The 21,965-nt window shown below is 41.1% G+C and overlaps 1 protein-coding gene across 3 annotated transcripts in view; it reads right to left on the bottom strand.

Annotated features, from left to right (window-relative positions):
• Positions 1–8,069: 8,069 nt before the first annotated feature.
• SLAIN2 (SLAIN family member 2) overlaps positions 8,070–21,965 on the bottom strand; it is a 70,439-nt gene continuing 56,543 nt past the window's right edge. For 2 of the 3 annotated variants that reach the window (XM_075930457.2, XM_075930459.2), the window contains 2 exons: positions 12,424–12,742; positions 8,070–10,855 (listed from right to left, as the gene is read on the bottom strand). In XM_075930457.2, coding sequence (XP_075786572.2) covers positions 10,789–10,855; positions 12,424–12,742 — 386 coding nt within the window. In that variant the 3' untranslated portion in view covers positions 8,070–10,788. The remainder of the gene's footprint in view (positions 10,856–12,423; positions 12,743–21,965) is intronic. The other variant, XM_075930460.2, reaches the window with a different exon arrangement.

Raw genomic sequence — 21,965 nt, 5'->3', positions numbered from 1 at the left:
TAAATACTAAAGCCATTGGCAATGGAAGTTAAGCTGTTAATACAGCTCTCTAGTCCAGCATGATTTTAATTAGCCAGATGTCCCCTTATCATGAGCATGGCCAAGGTTCCTGTGGTCCCATAAAGTTTTACAGCCACCAGTCAGGGCTGGCTCTTGTTCTGTGCTACTTTTTAGCTCTATTTTACTCTTGAATGTTTTCTAGGAGACCTGTAAGCAGTGGAAGTGAAGTGTTGGTAATGCTGGTAGACAATGTTGTCCCCGCCTGCTGTTCAGAAAATTCTCTGGGGCTGTGTCTAGACTACACAGGTCTTCCGGAAAAAGCTTTGCAAATTGCAGTTCGCAATTTGCTTATCTTTTTCCAGAAGAGGCTTTTCCGACATTTGGCACTGTCTACACGGGGCCAAATGTCAAGGAAAAAACCCTTTTTCGGAACATCCCTTCCTCGCAAAACAAGGTTTACAGAGATGCTGAAAAAAACACGTCTGCTTCTGAAAAAAAAATGCAGTAGAGCAGATGCGTTCCTTGGACGTGGCCGAGTTTTTCATCCCGGAAAAACTCTGCAGTCTAGACATACCCTGGTTCAGAGGTTCAAGCAATATATCAAAATGTTATGAATGGCTATAAGTCAGTATTAATGATTATTGATATAGCTGCAGGAAGAACTACTAAGACCTTTGATTTTCCCCACTTGCAAGGGATTTGAAGGTATAAGAGGTTTTTTTTCCCCCCTGGGATATTGTATACTGCTGCATGTTCCTTTACATATCCATATCTATAGTGGAGCATGCCTACCATTAATGCAGATGTTAAATCACCATGTTGTTTTGATGAGTATGAAAAGTGTTGCATACATTCCAGACAATACCATCTCATTCTTTACATACTGTTCTGCTTCATTTCACAATTTCAAACTGAGATATAAAATACAGAGTAAAGCTGAGGAAGCAAAGGCTTCCTCCAATGGGTAGAATAAGGCATTGTATTTTCATTTGAGTGCTTGCTCATGTCTGTTCTGTGCATTGGTATCAGAGCTTTCTCCTCCTCTCCTTCCCCCACCATGTTTTCCACTTATTCAGCACCAAACTCATCAGCTTTGGTGCTCTTCTCTGGCACTGTGGCTCCCCTCCTCACAAGCAGAACACTGACAGTTAGTATTCCCTCGTGCCAAAGAGATTCAAAGCAGAAAGAGATCAATGAGTGAGACCTGAGCTGCGCCAGAGTTGAATTTGAGGCAACAATGAGTCCAGAGGGAAACCTACCACGGGCCCTCCACAGTGGCCCTGACCTGACCCAGCACCTGTCTCCAATGCCATGCTGGTTTCCAACACTCTAGCACTGGGACCAGATTCACATGATCAGACTCCAGTGCCGAAGTGCTGATTGCTAAACGTTCAATGTGTAAACAGATGTTTCACCAACCTTGAAAAGAGGTGGGAAGGTGGTTTTTCTCTACTGCACTCTAAACTGTAGCTTGATGGTAGTTTCTTTTCACAAAATTAGTCGAAACAATAGTAAAGAATAAAATTGTGAGGCATGTAGAAGAACATAATTTGTTGGACAAAAGTCAACATGGTTTCTGTAAAGGGAAATTCTGTCTTACTAATCTATTAGAGTTCTCTGAAGGGGTTAACAAGCATGCGGATAAGGGGGATCCAGTAGATATATATGACAAATCAGGAAAGGGATCTTGGATTTATCGTGGACAGTTCTCTAAAAACTTCCACGCAGTGTGCAGCGGCGGTCAAAAAGGCAAATAGGTTGCTAGGAATTATTAGGAAAGGGATAGAAAATAAGACAGAATATCTTACTGCCCCTGTATAAAACTAGGGTACGCCCACATCTTGAATACTGTGTGCTGATGTGGTCTCCTCATCTCAAAAAAGATATTTTGGCCTTGGAAAGGGTTCAGAAAAGGACAACTAAAATGATTAGGGGTTTGGAGCGGGTCCCATATGAGGAGAGGTTAAAGCGACTGGGACTTTTCAGTTTATAAAAGAGGAGACTGAGGGGGGATATGATAGAGGTCTATAAAATCATGAGTGGTGTGGAGAGGGCTGATAAAGAAAAGTTATTTATTAGTTCCCTAAATAGAAGAACTAGAGGACACCAAATGAAATTAATGGGTAGCAGGTTTAAAACTAATAAAAGAAAGTTGTTCTTCACACAGTGTGTAGTCAACCTGTGGAACTCCTTGCTAGAGGAGGCTGTGAAGGCTAGAACTATAACAGTTTAAAGAGAAACTAGATAATTTCATGGAGGTGAGGCCCATAAAAGGCTATTAGCCAGGGGATAAAATGGTGTCCTTGGCCTCTGTTTTTCAGAGGCTGGAGAGAGATGGCAGGAGACAAATGTCTTCGGTCCACCCTCTCTGGGGCACCTGGTGCTGGCCACTGTTAGTAGACAGGATACTGGGCTTGAAGGACCTTTGGTCTGACCCAGTACGGCCATTCTTATGTTCTAAAATATTTGTGGAGGGAGGAGAAAAAGAAAAGATGAAGTTATGATTTGATTGATTTTAATATTTGATAAACATTGTACAAGAGCAACTTCAACTAAGTCTTCAAATTTAGTACTGAAACTTTTGTTGGTTTTGAAAGTGCCATTAAATCCAGATTGAGGATACAGAGGGAAAATACTGAATTCTGCAAGACCGAGGATGAATAGCTTTTCTGGGTCACAAGTGTCTAGCATGAAACCCATTCCAACTAGGAAAAGTTGAACTAGAGACATATTCTTTTGAAAAAAGATTGTGACTAGGCTACCAGTAGATGTCACTCAAATGTTCCTATACAAAAAGCTCATTCAACACGGGTACATTAATGTGGTAGATACTCACATTAGGAGAGCTGAAAATGCTTTGCCCTCTAGCTTTACATGAAAGTAACCTGTTACAGTGGAAGAAGTGTACTTTTAACATTTAATTTTTAACTTATTCAAAAAATGTATAAATAGGGCCAATATTTACATCTTTTGGAATTAACCCATTGCTTTCATTCATACATGGTTGTTGGCCATACATTTGAATTGTATTTTAATACCAAGCACAGAACCTTCCTTTAGTATCAAAGCTAACCATGAAGTATTTTAAATATGTAAGTTATAAAAACATAGAAAGGAGCCTTGTTTTAAGAAATATAAACGGATAGTCCAGAAAAACTAAACTAAAAAAACCCCCTTCACTTCCCTCCTCCGCCTTGTCTCTGCATAATCATCCACCTTCATCAACAGAAACACACTGAAGGGGAAAAACAAGTTTGTAAATGCACCCTGCAACATACTTGCTAGAAAAGGAGGGCTCGTGTCTTATTTCATTAGGTGATCACTCAACCTACACACTTTGAAACTGGTCCAAGTACAGTTATGCCCCAACTTGTAGTTTGCTGAAGGAAAAAAAAAAAATCAGCCAGGATGGTAATAAATTGTTACCTTTACTGTTAGGACTTGAAACCTGAGAAGGTTAGAAAAGGGAAACTACTGCCTGATTATATATTGGTCTGTTGTACTAAATAAAATGCACACATTTTACTTCAGTGTTTCAGCCTCATGCTTGCAATATAGAATGAAAAAAACTGGAAACAAAAGAGACTAAGCTGTAATTTGATGATGTATTTGTAACAGCCATTCCCAGCAAGATGAAAAAAGCTATATAAACATTTTACTCCGAATGTCCACCATCTCCTTACATTTCTTTCACTGTGTTAGTGAGATCTGCACTTAAAAAAAAAAAAGTCTAATTTCAAGAGCGGCACAGATAACTGGAGAAAGTCTTCAAAGGGCACCCTAAAACTGTAGTCAGCCTCAGGCATGACTTTAGCTTCACAAGATGATTCTGGAATAGTTGAATTCTATGGAATGCTAGACAGGAACCCAATGTCGTTTTTTTTTTTAAGCCACCCACACCCCACAAAACCTGGACAGTAACCATCTCAGAGTGCCTTTACTGATGAGAAGTCAGAGGGCACTTATAACAGGGATGGGAAATTGGATATGCATCCTCTTTGCTGATCATCTGAACTGAATAGCAGTACAGGCAGTCCCCGACTTACGCGGATCCGACTTACGTCGGATCCGCACTTACGAACGGAGCTTTCTCGCCCCGGAAGTCGGGGCGAGAAAGCCCCGTTCGTAAGCTGCTCCGGTGCCCCTGGTCTGCTGGAGACCGTCTCCAGCAGACCAGGGGCACCGGGCGGGTTCCCGCGCTTCTGAGGCTTTGCCAGAGCAAAGCCTCAGAAGCGCGGGAACCGCTGCTGCTGCCCCTTGAGACCCGGTGCCTGTGGTCTGCTGGGGACGGTCCCCAGCAGACCACAGGCACCCGGACTGAAGCCGCAGCCGCGGGGGGGTCCCGCGCCTCTGAGGCTTTGCCAGAGCAAAGCCTCAGAGGCGCGGGGAACCGCCGCTGCTGCCGCTTTGACTGAAGCGGCAGCAGCGGCGGTTCCCCGCGCCTCTGAGGCTTTGCTCTGGCAAAGCCTCAGAGGCGCGGGACCCCCCCACGGCTGCGGCTTCAGTCCGGGTGCCTGTGGTCTGCTGGGGACCGTCCCCAGCAGACCACAGGCACCCAGACTGAAGCCGCAGCCGTGGCGGGGTCCCTCGCCTCTGAGGCTTTGCCAGAGCAAAGCCTCGGAGGCGCGGCACCCCGCTGCCGCTGTGGCTCTGCTCCCCGTGTCCCTGGTCTGCTGGGGGGGTGGCGCAGCTAGTGTGCTCCCCCCCCCCAGCAGACCAGGCTTTTGTTTTGGACTCTGGGGCAGAGCAGCTGGGGCGCTGCCGATTGGTCCTGCAGCGCCCGTGGGCACTACTGGACCAACCCGGCAGCACCCCAGCTGCTCTGCCCCAGGTCCTGATTCAGCCGCTGCTGGTCAGTTTCAGCAGCGGCTGAATCAGGACGTCTGGGGCAGAGCAGATGGGGTGCTGCTGGGTTGGTCCAGTAGCACCCCAGCTGCTCTGCCCCAGGCATCCCCAAGTCAGCTTCTGCTGAAACTGACCAGCGCTGACTACAGGAAGCCCCAGGCAGAGTTGCTCTGCCCCGGGCTTCCTGGAATCAGCTGCTGATCAGTTTCAGCAGCAGCTGACTTGGGGACGCCTGGGGTTCTTAAGTTGATTCTGTATGTAAGTCAGAACTGGCGGTCAGTTTCAGCAGTGTCTGAATCTGGACGCCAGTTCCGACTTACATACAGATTCAACTTAAGAACAAACCTACAGTCCCTATCTTGTACGTAACCCGGGGACTGCCTGTACTCAGTTTTGGAGGCAAACATAAATAAATAGCCAGTGTTTCTACTGGATGCATAAAATACCATGATTTCTCTCAAATAAGAGATTGATTTATTTCTATAGTTTGCTCTACTGCATTTTTGTATTTCACCATGCAGTATTTAAAACACTGGATTATAGAATCATAGAACATTAGAACTGGAAGAGACCTCAAGAAGCCATCAAGTCCAGTTCCCTGCCCTCACGGCAGGACCCAGTACTGTATAGAGCATCCCCAATAGATAGTTAACCTGCTCTTAGATACTGTCAGTGATGGAGATTCCACAACTTCCCTAAGCAATTTATTTCAGTTTAACCACCCTGACAGTTAGGAAGTTTTTCCTAATATCCAATCTAAACCTCTCTTGCTGCTGTTTAAGCCCACTGATTCTTGTCCTATCACAGGCCAAGGAGAACAATGTTTCTCCCTCCTCCTTGTATACCTTCTTAGGCACTTGAAAACTGCTATCATGTCACCTCTTAAGTCTTCTCTTTTCCAAACTAAACAAACCCAGTTCTTTCAATTTTCCCTCACAGGTCATTCTTTCAGACTTTTAATTAAGGTAGCCATAGATAAATTATAGAACAAACCAGATAAAATCTGTCCAGTTTTAATGAAGTCTTTGATTTTTATCTTTGTCACTTAAATCTGTCAAGATCCCCCACTGAGGGTATGTCTACACTATGGAGTTTTGTCAGAAAAATTGCTGTTTTTCTGACAACCTGAGTTACATCCCCACTGCAATTGCATTCTTCCGAAAGTAAATGGAAAGAAGAGAGGTGTTTTTCCAGTGTTGGTAATCCTCTTTCTATGAGGAAGAAGTCTTTTTCCAAAAGAGCTCTTTCGGAAAAAGGCATGTGTGGACAGGGAAGAGGGAGTTCTTCCAATAGAAGAGGAAAGAGGAAAAAGCACAGGTGCCCTGGTGGCCACTTTGTTCATAGCAATTATAGCTTAAATGCAAGATAGCATCCATACTGTATAGACACTATCTTTTGAAAAAAGTAGATTGCTTTTTCAATGCGCTTGTTGTGTGGATACTCTCTTTTGGAATATCTCTTCCAAAAAAAGCCTGCAGTCCTAGACATAGCTTGAGGGATTTTTTTGACAGCGTGTTAGATTTCTAGCCTGATTCTACAGATAATAATCCTCAACCAAAAAACAACCTACCCAATTTATAAGATGCTAAGTTAAAATTAGCAAGTGAGGAAGGCCTGCATGGGTTAACAACTTTTTTACAATTCTTGTATAAATGGAAGATCCAATGTCAAGTGATGTAGTGAGGGGAGACACCCAGATAGGGAAATTATTCAGTAGAAAATGGGTAGAATATGACAAAGGGCGATGAAGAGTTTCTAAAACTCAGATATTAGGAGTGTAGCATAAGGAAGGTAGAACTGTTGCACTGTCTTTCAAATACTGGAAAGGACTATGATGCTGGACTTGAAGTCACTATTTTAAACACAAATGGAAGTGTTGAGAGCACTCTCAATGAACTAATATTTGGTGTGATGCAAGAATGAGAAATATCATATTTTAGTTCAGTGCTGGAGAAAAAACTGAGTATATAAGGATTTTTACATATGCCATTTTTACCTTGTTTCTGGCATTAGTATAAGGGAACTTGCATAGATCCTGAGGTTTCTGTAGTCCATAACTGCAGATGTTGTAAGAGAATGTAGCAGAACTGTGATCTGGAATACTCACTTTTGCTTTTTAAAATTAAGTTTCTAGCTTTTATAGTTGCATATAAACTTTAAAATGTACACGGACTGTGAATTTATTCCTTGCATCTGCAAAGAGCCTGAAACAGCTCTAAGAGATGTGCACTGCCCTAGCATGATACGCAGGGCACTCTGGATACAGTGGTTGTGCTATGATGGAATTCAGCATATTTCATTGGATACCACCCAATTCAGTCTTTTTTGCTCCAGAATGAATATTTTCAAGTGAGCTCTAGTTGTATGTTTCATTGTGCGTGGGATGGGAATGAACGGTATTAACTGAGTATCAGTAAATTAACTTTGCTGCACAAGTTGTCTTGTACTGCACATGGGGTTTTGCATATATTCACCAGATTCAGAATGTATAACATGGAGCACATTCAAAAAGAAGTCCTAAACGTATGTTGAAGAGGGAGTCACAAATAGGTGGAGCAGGACAGAATCAAGTGGTAAGTACATTAGAAGGGATTATTTGGAACAAGAAGCAAAGATACAAATCAATGCACTTCTTGGGTTTATAAATGTTAGCTCCTGGCCAGTCATCTCCTGGTGCATAAGGGTCCATATACTTATAATTTTAACGTAATTTAGACCTGGTTAAGTTTAAAAAAAATTGACTTCAGCTTGGAAAATGGATATATCTTTTGCTGACCTGAACTATTCAAAAAAGTTTTAGCTATGGTTTTAGTTCCAATTCAACAGTGGAAGTTAAGAGAACACCATGAACAGATGAGATCTACGCATGAACAATTCAGGCTGGATAAATATCTGAATCCAGCACCATGTGATCCTGAAATAACATTACATAAACTTCTATAAAATGTGAAGGCTTAAGTTAAATCTTCTGTTCTAAAACCACAGAGGAGGACTAGCCAAATATGCACTCTATTAGACTCAACACATTATAGGAGAGAGCCAATAAACCAAACAGGTCTAGTTACTGAGCCACTGAAATATGAAATTAATTTAACTATTAACAGTCCCCAATTTTATAAACTGTTTTCCAGAGTTTGGAATTTCATACACTTCTAGAATGTTCGAGGAGAATTGAAACTTTCACACAAATAGGTTTATAGAAAAATGATCCACAAGAAAAGTGCTTTGTGGTAAGAATATTTATAATTTTCAATTTTTTATACTTTTATTAACACTTACAAAAACATTCAAACACAGAAAAATTAAATAACTTTGGAAGCAGAACAAGTCTTTCTGCCTACATACATATAACGATTCTGAGCTGTTGGCACAAAAAAAATCCACATTCATAAAACCCTTACTACTATATCAAACATAAGTTAAATAAATCATAGGCACTAGTTTATCAAATCCGTATTTCCACACTTCTGCAATATATCTGAATCTCTAAACACAGAAAGATCTAGGATTTCCTGATACTGAGAAACTGGTAATACACAAAGGCTTCCTAGTAAAGAGACTGTTTCTCTCTTCAGGAAATTATTCGCTATATTTTTGTGGGAGTAGAACAGCAGATAAAAGGATGCTTATATAACTTAAGATCAACATACCTTCATCACTGGTTGAAGGTAATTGCTGGAATTTAAAAAAATAAATAATGTACACAATACTCTGATGCAGCCTTTATTTAAAAAAATTAACCTGAATATCTTAATCTGAATTTTCTGATTTTCAAAATTAAAAAAGTCAATTCAATATTTTCATAATAAAAATTACCAATTAAAATCTTTTCTCTTTTTCTTAAGACTGCAGCATTGCTTTGTAACATTTTAAACAAATGTTTGGGTTTTGTTAGTGAGGCTGGATAGTTTTGAGCCAATTCACTATTCCTCATAGGAGCTACATCAGGTAACACTAACTGATTTATATTTGTTATGCCAGCAAGTGACTGAAGGCTAGATCAGTAGCATGTACTGCTTGAATAGTGCAAGGTAGCTTTTTTTTTAAAAAAAAAAATAACCCCTGTTGCAGGTTTCCTACTGAATTACAGTTTATTTGATGTCCTGGCTTCAAGGGTGGTTGCACTTTTAGTCACTAAGAAGTCCTTTCATTACTGATACACTTTGCGCTGCTTGAGTAGTCACAGCTGCAGTCTCATCCCTAAAACTTTCTATTTGGCTTTTCCCATCTCAAGTAGTGTTGCATGGCTTTTCATCCGGTAATGTTAAACGCTGGCCCAAAAGTAGAGTTCTCTGAAATTCCAAGATCAATTATCCTCTCAGTGGTGAGAGTCAAAATCCACTTACACTTCAAAATGCTGGTACTAATGGGGTTAAAGGCTACCTACCATCCAATCCAACATGAAGCTTTTAATGTTCTCCATTCATTGTACAAAAGGTTAACCACTGCTGCAAACTACATCCAGAAATCTTGTACTGAAAAATTCTACACACAAGAAACAGTACGCCCTGTTTAACTGATCCTCCCAACACATTTTTAGTTTTAAACCTTTATATTACAAATCTTCCAAAATAGAACAGAAAAAGCAGTCTGTAAATTGTAAGAATTTTTCCACTGAGTAAAATGTTAGCAAGAGTGCTAATAAGAATAGATAAAAACAATGTAAGTGTCAATAGGTAAGTCTGAGAACCACTAGAGGAACTGAATAGCTTGTAAACATATGTAGCAGATGTCATACTCTGTCACCAAACAAGGTAAGATACAGATATGTAAGGCAAAGTACATAGTTAAAACACTAACATGGGCAATATCATCTGCAAAAATATTTACAATTTAAAATAAACCAATGTAAGAAATGAATAAAAGTAAAAAGTAGGATACTGAAAACCTCCTCATACCATGAAATATTACTTTAAACGAATATCATTTGGCATCAACAGTACAACTCATTTCCTTACAATTTGTATGTTACAAGTGCATAGTTGTCTTTCCTCCTCATTAACTATTCGCATATACAGTCTTGTTCCAGGCTATAGACATTGTGGTGGTATGATATCAGAACAAATGGATAATACAACCTGCTCTTTCTTTTTAAGGAAACCTCCTCTAATAAGTTTTCCCTAAATAGTGAGTAGTGTGCTAAAAGTGTGGTATTATAGCAAAGGCCATCTTTCCTGAGCCAGGAACTACAAGTTTAGAAAGATTGTACAACTGATACTAAGCCCTTTTGGCAATCAAAACATAAGAGCACATAAAATTGGTGTGTCAAACAGAAAGGATGCAACCTACAAAATCTGAATGCACGTCTGTCTGCTACATCCAAACCTTTAACACCACAATGCCATGAATACCATTGCTAGGATACCTCCAGAGAGAACTGCTGAATTTTTTCTGAAGGATATGTGTACCACTTTTTCTAACCAGAATCTTCTGAAATTGTTTTAAGTAGGTGTTTCATTAGCACTGTAGTGATCTGCAATCAGAATGCTGACTCTGATTAACATGCTAAAGTTTAAAGAATACATATTTATCAATTAATCAAATGCTAAATTAAATGACTAAATATGAAGTTTTGAACAACTGGAATTTGCTGTTTTACTTGCTATTTTTCAAGATGGGCATTTCTTTGGCATTTGTTAGGTTTTTGCCCAAACACTGGCCATTGTCATAAATGCTCAAATTGACAATTATTAGCAAGCAAGAAAAAAAACACAATGATAGTGATGCCACGTAAAAGTGATTGTATGATCACCAAATATATGATGTTAAATGTCATTAAAGTGCTGCTTTAAAATCTCTGCCAGTTTGTGCTAAATAAAGACAGAGGTCTGGGATTTTACAAATCCTGAAAGTCACATCTGAACAGTCTGCATATCAAGCTGTTTTAGCTTGGTGAAGGAGTGTCCATTAACCACTGAACTTTGCATTTTTAAGCTTCAGCGTTCAGTAGCAGCCATCTTTCCAACTCTCATCTTTCATGTTGCCATACGTTTTAGGAGCCGGTAATGATCTACAATAAAATGAGATTTACTTCAGTTTGGTTTACACTTAATTTGTGCTAGTTTGTCATTAACACACTTGAATTTAACATAATTGAATTATTTTTCTTAAATTAAACTATGCTTTATTTTTGTGTCAGAAGCATCACTGTATTACACTGTACTTAGAATAAATACCAAGTTCAAGGTTTAACATTTTATATTTTGATACAGTTTTGAGTCATATGTAAATTGTTAAATGTAGAGAACTTCATACAACTACATGCTATGGAACTATGAATCTGACCCGATGCAAAGTATAATATATGGACATCAAGTTCTACTATAAAGCAGACAAATCCTTACTGATGAAAGGACAACTCCAATCATTTTCTTTAGCCTAGTAATACAATATTTCAAAAAGAAAATAATCTTCTCACCCTAAAAAACACTAAAATAATTGTGAAGTAAGTTTAGCTACAATAAATATTTAATAATGGAGGTGGACATCTTGCTGCACAGTGAGATCTGTTACGTGACAGTGACTGAACCATTAGAAAGAGACTGTTAGATTAGTATGAAGAGTTTGCAGTCAGAAATAAGGCAGCCTTTTATTACATTTTCAGATTGTTAAAAAAATACTGAAGATAGTCTGCCACTGTACTACCACTGTATCCCCTGGCAGAAATAGGTTTTCAGCATAACAGCTACAATTCAATTATTTTCTAATGCATGTGTGAGGAGACCTATGCACCTTGACCACAGATTTTAGAACGAAGTAAACACAGCTGAGGTGTGTTCCTAAATCTCTAAATTACTATTTCACTGAAGGCAGCATGGGTTGTTGGGAATGCCAGTGGACTACTAGTCTCAAAAGATCTATTCTTGCTCTAGGTATGCCACTGACCTTTGTGAAAACTTGGGAGATTACTTCCTCTTTGTACCTCAGGTTTCCACTGTTTGGGTAGCATTTTGAGAGGACTTAAAGGCTCCATAAAAGCTCCAAGCATTCCTTTTAAGGGCTCAATAATTGATAATCAAGTCTCTGAACATGTTGTTTCTATTCAAACATTTAGCTAAGATTGGCAAACAACTTCATATTCACAGCAAAATATAAAAACAGGTAAGGACTGAACTATTTTGAGTATCATTACATACATCTTAATATATTTTATGATTTGTTTTCTTCAACTGTTCGGCAGATCAATTTTTTTTATTTAGAAGTATCCACCAAAAGATTTAATTTGAACATTGCTTTTGAATTTGCCTTTTGTTTGTTCACTTATTCCTTAAAGTAACTGTATCATGCTCACTTTTAAAATTAAAGATTAGTGTTACACTATATTCAGTAATACAATCCAAATATACTATCAGCTTTAACACTGACAAGTTTTTTTCAGGGGTGGAAGGGAGTATTTTTTATTATGACAGGAGAATGGATGAGGCAGAATTTAATACAATAGGGCTAAGTTATCTTTTGTATGTTCCTATGCTTTTTTCAAGTTAATAGTCTAGCTTTTTGTAGTAAGGTATAAGGTACAAATGTAGTATTAAAGAAAGTGTTTATTTCTGAATATGTCCCCCCCCTCAGATTACTCACCTGCGAACAGGCTGTGCAAGTTTGCTGCGAGGCACTGGTATGCCCCCAGGAGAAGGGGCACTAGGTCTAGGCAAGCCACTCCTCACTCCTGTTGACCCTGCTGGTCTGGTAAAAGTAGCACTGTTGATGCTGCTGGCAGGGCTTGAAGAACCTGAATTCTGAGTTGCAAGAGGTCCTGGTGAAGAACTGCTGTGTGTCAGTTGTGTAGCTTCTGGAGCAGGAGCAGAACCAGGTCCATGGTTACTAAATGCTTTCACTGGCTGTCGGAGAGCCAGAGGTGATGGTGCTGCAGGAGAGCGGAATTTACTTGGAGAAGGTACTGGAAAATGATATACACAAAACAATTTTCACTAGAAGTGATACTTGAGTTATGGCTTGAGTGACAGTGTAATAAAAGAATGCATATTTTTCAAAATAGTACAGTAAAAGTCCAACAGTCCGGCACTCCTGACAGTCCGGCATCAGAATGGCAAGAGCCTAGTGAGTGAGCTTTGGCAAACAATGAGTCACAAGGTAACAGCGGCAGCAGCTGAACTGAGCAAAAAGGGTAAAAAAGGCTTAAAAAAACTAACATTACAGTATACTGTATACAGTATGTACAATAAAAAGGGTTAACACTTTATATACAGTATATAATGTATACAGTATATAAATAACCAACTTATAGTACCTCCTGATAGTCCGGCATATCTGATAATCCACCACCACCTAGGTCCCATAGGTTCCGGATTATTGGAAGTCTACTGTACATGTACTGGAATGTAGCCAATAAAACAGCATGGAGAAAAGACGGTAGCCCGCTAATATCACGCAACTGGGGCAAATTTTAGAAACTGTATAGTTATAGAAATGTAAGCCTGGACATGGCCTCAAGAGGTCATATAGTTCATCTCCCTATAGTCAGACAGCATTAATCTGTATATAGACACTGTGCCTGGCAGGTGTTTGTCTAACCTGTTCCCTTCCTGCAATCTAAGCCAATTAACACTTCTACCTTATTTGAAGACTTGTCCTCACTCAGCCTTCTCTTATCTGAACAGAGATTCTCAACCATTTCCCTCAAACATGCTATGAAAGCTCTGTGGCCCACCTGTGCCATAATTGATTTTCAGATTATAAAAGCCAGGGCTAGCATTACAGGATAGTAAACAGTGCAGTTTCCAAAGGCACACCACCATGGGGGGGGAACAAAGCTAAGTTGCTTTGGCTTCAGTCCAGGATGGCAGGATTCAGGGCCCCAGGTTTCAGCCCAATGTAGGGCTCCAGCTTTCTGTCATGGACCACAGTGGGTCTAACATTGCCCCTGCTTAGCAAACACCCTGAAATCTGTTCAAGGCCTCCCTGGAGGCCCTTGATTCCTGACTAAGAACCACGGTTCTAGACCAGTGGTTCTTAAAGTGTAGTCATGGAGCACTAGTGGTCCAGGACGGTCTTGCAGGTGGACCGCAGGTTTGGGGCTCACCGCCCCTGCAGTGAGGAGCCTGCACTGACACTCCAGCCCCACACTCCCCACAAGGTTGGGTTCCCACTGCAGGGGAGGAGGGGGAAGGATAGCCTAGCAGGTGGCATCTGACTCACGGGAAAATGGAGTGGCTCCATGTAGTGCTGGTCTACCTCTAGGGCAGGGGTCTCCAAACTACGGCCCGCGGGCCGGATGCGGCCCGCGAGGCCCTCTCACCCGGCCCGTGGAGACCTTTTTGTCTACGGAAAAAAAATTACGGAAATTTACGTGTATCCTGCCAAGATCAGCCGCCACTTACGTGGATGTTATGTTTTTACCGAATTAAAATAGAGGCACGCAGTAGTGCGTTATGTTTTCCAACCGATCATTACATTGCATGTTTTGATTGTTTTTTATTTGGACCTCAAGTGTGTAGTCGGCCCCCGAACTGCTGTTTGATAGTTAATGCGGCCCTCGGGCTGAAAAGTTTGGAGACCCCTGCTCTAGGGGAATGGCAGCACAGGAAACTGCTCACCTAGAGGCTTCTCCCATTGGTCAAAACCATAGCCAATGAGAGCAGCAGGAGAGGGGGCGGGGCAGTGCCTGGAAGTAGTAGGTGGTGTGGAGCCAGGTAAGTGCCCCTCATCTCCCTCATGCCCAGACCCACTCCTCTACCCTGTTCCTGCACGCACCCTCCCTCCCTCAGCCAGTTCATACGCACTACCTCTCCGCCAGACCCCACACCTCCACTATGGATGTAAATTCCTGTGTAATCAGTTAACAGATTATCCATTCACATCCCTAACCCCTGCCCTCTCCTACACCTATTTTGTCATCATGGGTGGTTGGCTGGGGGGTCTACGTTGAGCAGGGTGGGCCATGGGCCCCTTTGAGAACCATTGCTCTAGACTAAACAAGATCAGTTCTTTCAAGCTGTCCTCGTCTGTTTGGTTTTCCTGTATATGGATTTTGATGCAATGAGACTTTAAGGATACCAAAGGTTACTACTCTTAAGCCTCTCCTCTTAACCCCATTAATCATGTGTTAATACGAAGCATAATGCTTTGATAATGTCTGAGCTACCATATACATAAAAACCATGAGCCCAACGACTTTTAGTTAAAGTACAGCTGGAAAAGAGCCTCTCTCCTTTATCAAACTTTTCCTGATAAAATCTGCAAGCCATGGAAGCCCCATTTGCAGGTATTTTTCTAGAGATGTTAAATATCCATTAATAGAATAGTCAAGTAACCTCATGAATTCCTATCCTTTAGTTGACTATTCTATAGTCCCCAGGGATGGGGCCAGCAGCCAGTGCAGCACTCCAGCTCCAATTCCAAGGAGCCCCCTACCACTCCTTGCTGCCACCTCTGTATCAAAGGCAGCAGTATGGGGTGACAGGTGGGAGCTGGTCTGCTAGGGGAACTGAACCAAGCTGCCTGCCAGCCTACCCCCTAATACATTTTAGATGCAGAGCCGCAGCAGGGGTAGGTCCCAGACCCGTCACAAGCCAGGACTGAGCCATGTTGCTGGCCAGCCTGCTAAAAAAATTCAATATAATTGGAGATACTTAACAGGAGTTCCCTTGTGCATCACATGACACTAAATAGTATGCTGCTACCATTTTAGACATTTAACTATACATTTTTGTCATCTGTTTTACCTACAGAAAGATACTAAATAACCAGCGTCACACCAAGCATGTAAATCATTCATAGTACTCCATTAGCATGCCATCTGTACAATACATCTTAAATTTTATTCTTCAAATAAAATATTAAAAGCCATTAATAGAACAGTCTGGTATTTATCAAGTATTTTTAATACTGTTAAAGTAAAATAAAATTTGAAACAAATCTATTTCCTTGATCTTGACAGAATTCCACTAGCCTTAAAAGTGCTGTGGACAGAATGACTTCATCGGGAAGATTATTTTAGGAATAACATTCTGCATGGGACAAATCTGGAGGACTAGGCTGTATCTAATAAATATTTTTTAAAAAAAACAAGTGTTTAAAAGTAACAAGTGTTACTGCTAGTAACATAAGTGTTATTGAGGTTGTAAAAGGTCTAAGTTCACGCAATAGTTTAAACATAATTCCTACAATCTTTGATAGATCTCATCCAGTCAGAGAACATGCATAGAACAGCACATTCATTACACCGAGTAGAACTGTTTTAAGCCAGATGAGGATCACTGCTCTTAAATCAAACTAAATGGCTGTTAGTTTTGGTCTATTTAGTTTAGGATGTTTGAGATACTCACGCAGGAACAAAGGAAGAAAGTTTTTAGGCAAAATATGACCATAATTAGAGATAATTTTCAAGATTTCAGTAGAGATATGCAATCAAAATAATGTAATCCCCCAATTTCTCAAAGTCAGTTTTTTTCTGAATTGCAACATTATGAATAGACTTCAAGGTAGGCTATGAATTCATAAAATACTTCCGTCAGCAAAGCATCATACTGCCCACTTATTTTAACAATGGTATTTGTTTTGAGACACACAACTTCTTAACAAGGCAAAGCACTTGGTGTAAATAATTCTGTAATGAACACCAACCACAGTCAGCATGACATAACTATTGACAGAGGGCCTAATAATTCTGTTCTCTATGCAAAGTGCTTTTGCTACATGGAACACTTTTAAACAATCAGAGAGTCTGTCTGTTCAAAAACTCCCACCAAATTCAGTATACAGATTCCTCTTATAACTCAAAGCAAAGTTAGAGTTTCATTGTGCAAGGAAAATGGAATGCGCCTGGAATGAGATTGCTTTTCATAAAACCACACAGAAAAGAGGCATATTTACAGGCAAGTGAAAGGATTTGTACGGGGATGTTGCTGGTTATTTCTTCTTCATCGGAGAATGAGAACAAAGTGCACACTGTTTCTGCATTCCTCACTCTGGCTGGTGAGCGCAGTGGGGAGAAGAACCTAGACCTGGCATAGGCAGGAGACATGCACCCCACCTCCCTGAGTGCAGCAGCCACAAATAGGCACATCTCACCTGGCTCCAAGCTGCTGTAGTGAGTGGGGGATGAGGTGTCCTCTCCCTCCCAGGGCAGCTTGCATACTGAACTGCTCATCCCAGTCTCACCCCAGGGCAATGACTTAAATGAAGCATGTACACGTCCCAAAAAACAAACATTAATTGACTTAAGGACCCAAGCAATGCTAGGCACAGCTTCTAGTGTTTAATAAAAGTCAGTCTGGCATCGTTATACTAGAAAGGAGACCTATTTGTAGCAGAGTTCCCTGAAGACAGATAAACAACGGAGTAAATTCTTGAATTAATCATGCAAAAGACTTGCTTGTTGTACAATGGTGAGACATATATAATTAACGTGCCATACTATACACACCACTAACACAAGCAGTTGAATTAAACAAAATGAAAAAATAAGTGTTAAAAACAACTCTTACATATGTAAGTCCATTCCTTCAAAAAGCTATAATTAGAACTCCCAGCTACAGCAAAAGGCTGACTTTGTGGTCAAGCCACTCCACTCTGGGAGTCAGGAAACCTGTAGTCAGTTCCAGATCTGTCACAGACTCTCTGTATCACACTAGACAAGACAATCTGGGATTCAGTTTCCCCATCTGTAAAATGGGGATAATTAACTGTATCATAGGGATATTGTGAGGTTAAAATTGTCTGTCAGTCATGCTGAAGTTAGATGAAACACATTCAGTGTTATATGCTCTCCAGAAAATTGAATCTAGTCCTTAGATGGCAAGAGCAACATATTCTAAGTATATGAGGGGAACAGATACTATAATCTATCATCTACCCAGGAACCTGGGTTCTAACTGTCACTAGCTTGCTATGTTAGCCAAGAAATTGCATTGAATAGCTAAACTGAAGAAGTTTATACAACTTATTCAAGATATGTCAGAGTGGTTTTGGTTTTATTCTATATAATGCACTACATTCATTATTTACAAGAAAGTATTATAGCTGTATTATGCATCTTGAAATACCAGCTTATTGGTAAAAATATTTACAGAATATTTTGTACTGTTAAGATCTTTGAAGTACCATCAGAACAGTGATAAACAACGTCACTGTCAATAGATGTTTCTCTAAACAAACATAAAGCTCACTGTTCTAATTTTGATATTTACACAACAATGATTTAGGTACCTATTAAAACTTCCTAAATAGTTATTAAAATGAGTGACACTGTGGGATAAGGAAGTTATTCACCTTGTGCAGTAATGATCATTCTTGGAGATGTTTGTCCCTGTGGGTGCTCCACTGTAGATGTATCTGTGCCCCTTAACTTCTCAGAGATTTCAGGTAATTCAGCCCACACACACACTGTCTGTCCTACACAGTCCGCCTTGAAGTTATCTAGTGCTGTGCTGGCAACCCCCTTTCGCAGTTCCTCCTCTACCACAGAGCCCCATTTTGAGAAATCCAAAGTAAAAGGGAGGAGGGTTGGTAAAGGAGCACCCATATGTGCACATATATGAATAACTTCATTCTCTGATTCAAGTAGGATTCCTATGGGTGCTTCAGCATAGGTGACTTTGCAGCAATAACCATCCTGAAGAGCTGGAAATGCAGACTGGCGTCTGTTACTACCAAGAGTACTGAAGTGCTGAAGACAGCATTGGAGGGCAAAACTACAGAAAATGCATAATGTTCTGAGTGTGGACAGTGTCCCAAGTAGCTGCATTGCATACTTTTGCAATGTTGCAATACTTTAAAGATGCCCTGAGGTAGAAATGGACCTCATGGAGTTCATATGGACTCTGGACAGAGGCAACAGGTTACATAAGAACATAAGAACAGCCATACTGGGTCAGACCAAAGGTCCATCTAACCCAGCAGCCTGTCTGCTGACAGTGGCCAGCACCAGGTGCCCCAGAGAGGGTGGACCGAAGACACTGATCAAACGATTTGTCTCCTGCCATCCTTCTCCAGCCTCTAACAGAGGCCAGGGACACCATTTCTATCCCCTGGCTAATAGCCTTTTATGGACCTAACCTCCATGAAATTATCCAGCTTCTCTTTAAACTGTTATAGTCCTAACCTTCACAGCCCTCCTCTGGCAAGGAGTTCCACAGGTTGACTACACGCTGTGTGAAGAACAACTTTATTAGTTTTAAACCTGCTACCCATTAATTTCATTTGGTGTCCTCTAGTTCTTCTATTATGGGAACTAATAAATAACTTTTCTTTATCCGCCCTCTCCACCCCATTCATGATTTTATATACCTCTATCATATCCCCCCCCCAGTCTCCTCTTTTCTAAACTGAAAAGTCCCAGTCGCTTTAACCTCTCCTCATATGGGACCTGTTCCAAACCCCTGATCATTTTAGTTGCCCTTTTCTGAACCCTTTCCAAGGCCAAAATATCTTTTTTGAAGTGAGGAGACCACATCTGCACACAGTATTCAAGATGTGGGCGTACCCTAGTTTTATACAGGGGCAGTAAGATATTCTGGGTCTTATTTTCTATCCTTTTCTTAATAATTCCTAGCAACCTATTTGCCTTTTTGACCGCCACTGCACACTGTGTGGAAGCTTTCAGAGAACTAACCATGATAACTCCAAGATTTCTTTCTGATTTGTCATAGCCAAATTAGCCCCCATCATACTGTACGTATAGTTGGGGTTATTTTTCCCCGATGTGCATTACTTTACACTTATCCACATTAAAATTTCATTTGCCATTTTGTTGCCCAATCGCTCAGCTTGGTGAGATCTTTTTGGAGTCCCTCTCAGTCTGCTTCTGTCTTGACTATCCTAAACAGTTTGGTATCGTCCACAAACTTTACCATCTCACTGTTTACCCCTTTCTCCAGATCATTTATGAATAAGTTAAAAAGGATTGGTCCCAGGACTGACCCTTAGGGGACACCACTAGTTACCCCTCTCCATTCTGAAAATTTACCATTTATTCCTACCCTTTGTTTCCTGTCTTTTAACCAGTTCTCAATCCAAGAAAGGACCTTCCCTGTTATCCCATGGCCATGTAATTTACATAAGAGCCTTTGGTGAGGGACCTTGTCAAAGGCTTTCTGAAAATCTAAGTATACTAGATCTACTGGATTCCCCTTGTCCACATGTTTATTAACCCCTCCAAAGAACTCTAATAGATTAGTAAGACATGTTTTCCCTTTACAGAAACCATGTTGACTTTTGTCCAACAAATTATGTTTTTCTATATGCCTATTGTTTCGACTAATTTGCCCATTACTGAAGTTAGACTTACTGGTCTAATTGCCAGGATCACCTCTAGAGCCCTTTTTAGATATTGGTATCACATTGGCTACTTTCCAGTCATTAGGTACAGAAGCAGTCCTGTAACAGTTATCTCCTGGACTCCACTCAGGACTAAATCGAGAATTGCCTCTCCCCTTGTGGGTTCCTGTACCAGCTGCTCCAAGAAGCAGCCATTTAAGCCATTGAGAAATTTTCTCTCTGCTTCTCTTCCTGAGGCGACATGTATCCAGTCAATATGGGGATAATTAAAGTCCCCTATTATTATAGAGTTCTTTATTTTGGAAGCCTCTCTCATCTCCCTCAGCATTTCAATGTCAGTATCGCTGTCCTGGTCAGGTGGTCTGTAATATATCCCTACTGCTAATTTCTTATTATTGGAGCATGGAATTACTATCCATAGCGATTCTATTGAACAAGTTGATTCATTTAGTATTTTTATTTCATTTGATTCTACTTTATCTTTCACATACAGTGCCACTCCGTCACCCACCCGGCCTGCTCTATCCTTTCTATATATTTTATATCCTGGTATGATTGTGTCCCACAGATTTTCCTCATTCCACCAGGTTTCAGTGATGCCTATTATGTCAATCTCCTCATTTAATATGAGGTACTCCAGTTCACCCATCTTATTAGTCAGACTTATTAGCTTTTGTGTAGAAGCACTTTAAAAATTTGCCACTGCTTATTTGTCTGCCCTTCCCTGATGCATTGGATTCCTTTATATGCGGTTGTTTGTCTGCTCTGGCCCATGGTTTGTTCTCTCCCCTCCTCTCTTTCTGACTACAGCTTAGAGAATCTCTATCAACGGATTCTCCTCTAAGAGAAGTCTCCATCCGATTTACGTGCATCTCCACACCAATTGGCTTTCCCCCATCTCTTAATTTAAAAACTGCTCTATGGCCTTTTTAATGTTTAGTGCCAGCAGTCTGGTTCCATCCTGGTTTAGGTGGAGCCCATTCTTCCTGTATAGGCTCCCCCTCTCCCAGAAGTGTCCCCAGTTCCTAACAAAGCCAAACCCCTCTTCCCTATACCATCGTCTCATCCACGCATTGAGACTCTGAAGCTCTGCCTGCCTATCCGTCCCTGCGCGTGGAACTGGAAGCATTTCCGAGAACGCCACCATAGAGGTTCTGGATTTCAGTTTCTTTCCTAGCAACCTAAAATTGGCCTCCAGGACATCTCTGCTACCCTTCCCTACGTCATTGGTACCTACATGTACCACAACCACCGGCTCCTCCCCAGCACTACACAAGTCTATCTAGATGTCTCGAGAGATCCACAACCTTCGCACCAAGCAGGCAAGTGACCATACGGTTCTCCCAGTCATCACAAACCCAACTACCCATGTTCTAACGATCGAATCACCCACTACTAACACCTGCCTCTTCCTAACAACCGGCATTCCCTCCCCCTCAGATGTATCCTCAGTGCGTGAGGATAATGCAACATCCTCTGGAAGGAGGGTCCCAACTACGGGATGGTTTCCCTCTGCTCCCATTGAATGCTCTGTTCCCTTGAGACTTTCATCCTCCTTAAGAGCACTGGGGCTCTCAGTCTGGAGGTGGGACAGTACTACAGTGTCCCGGAAAGTCTCATCAACATATCTCTCTACCTCCCTTAGCTCCTCCAGTTCAGCCACCCTGGCCTCCAAAGCCCGAACTCGGTCTCTGAGGGTCAGGAGCTCCTTGCAGCAGGTGCACACATACGCCACCCGCCCACAGGGCAGGTAATCATACATGTTACACTCGACGCAATAAACAAGATAGCCCCCACTCTGCTGCTGGGCTTCTGTCTCCATCTTTCTTATGAATAAGTTTAAGTCTAAACTGGGCTTCTTATTAAATGTCTAGAATATAGGC

This window comes from Pelodiscus sinensis, chromosome 4, assembly GCF_052426305.1.
Source record: "Pelodiscus sinensis isolate ZL-2025 chromosome 4, ASM5242630v1, whole genome shotgun sequence".
NCBI lineage: Eukaryota > Metazoa > Chordata > Testudines > Trionychidae > Pelodiscus > Pelodiscus sinensis.
The sequence above is the reverse complement of the archived record's forward strand: the minus strand, read 5'-3'. Positions and strand labels throughout refer to the sequence as shown.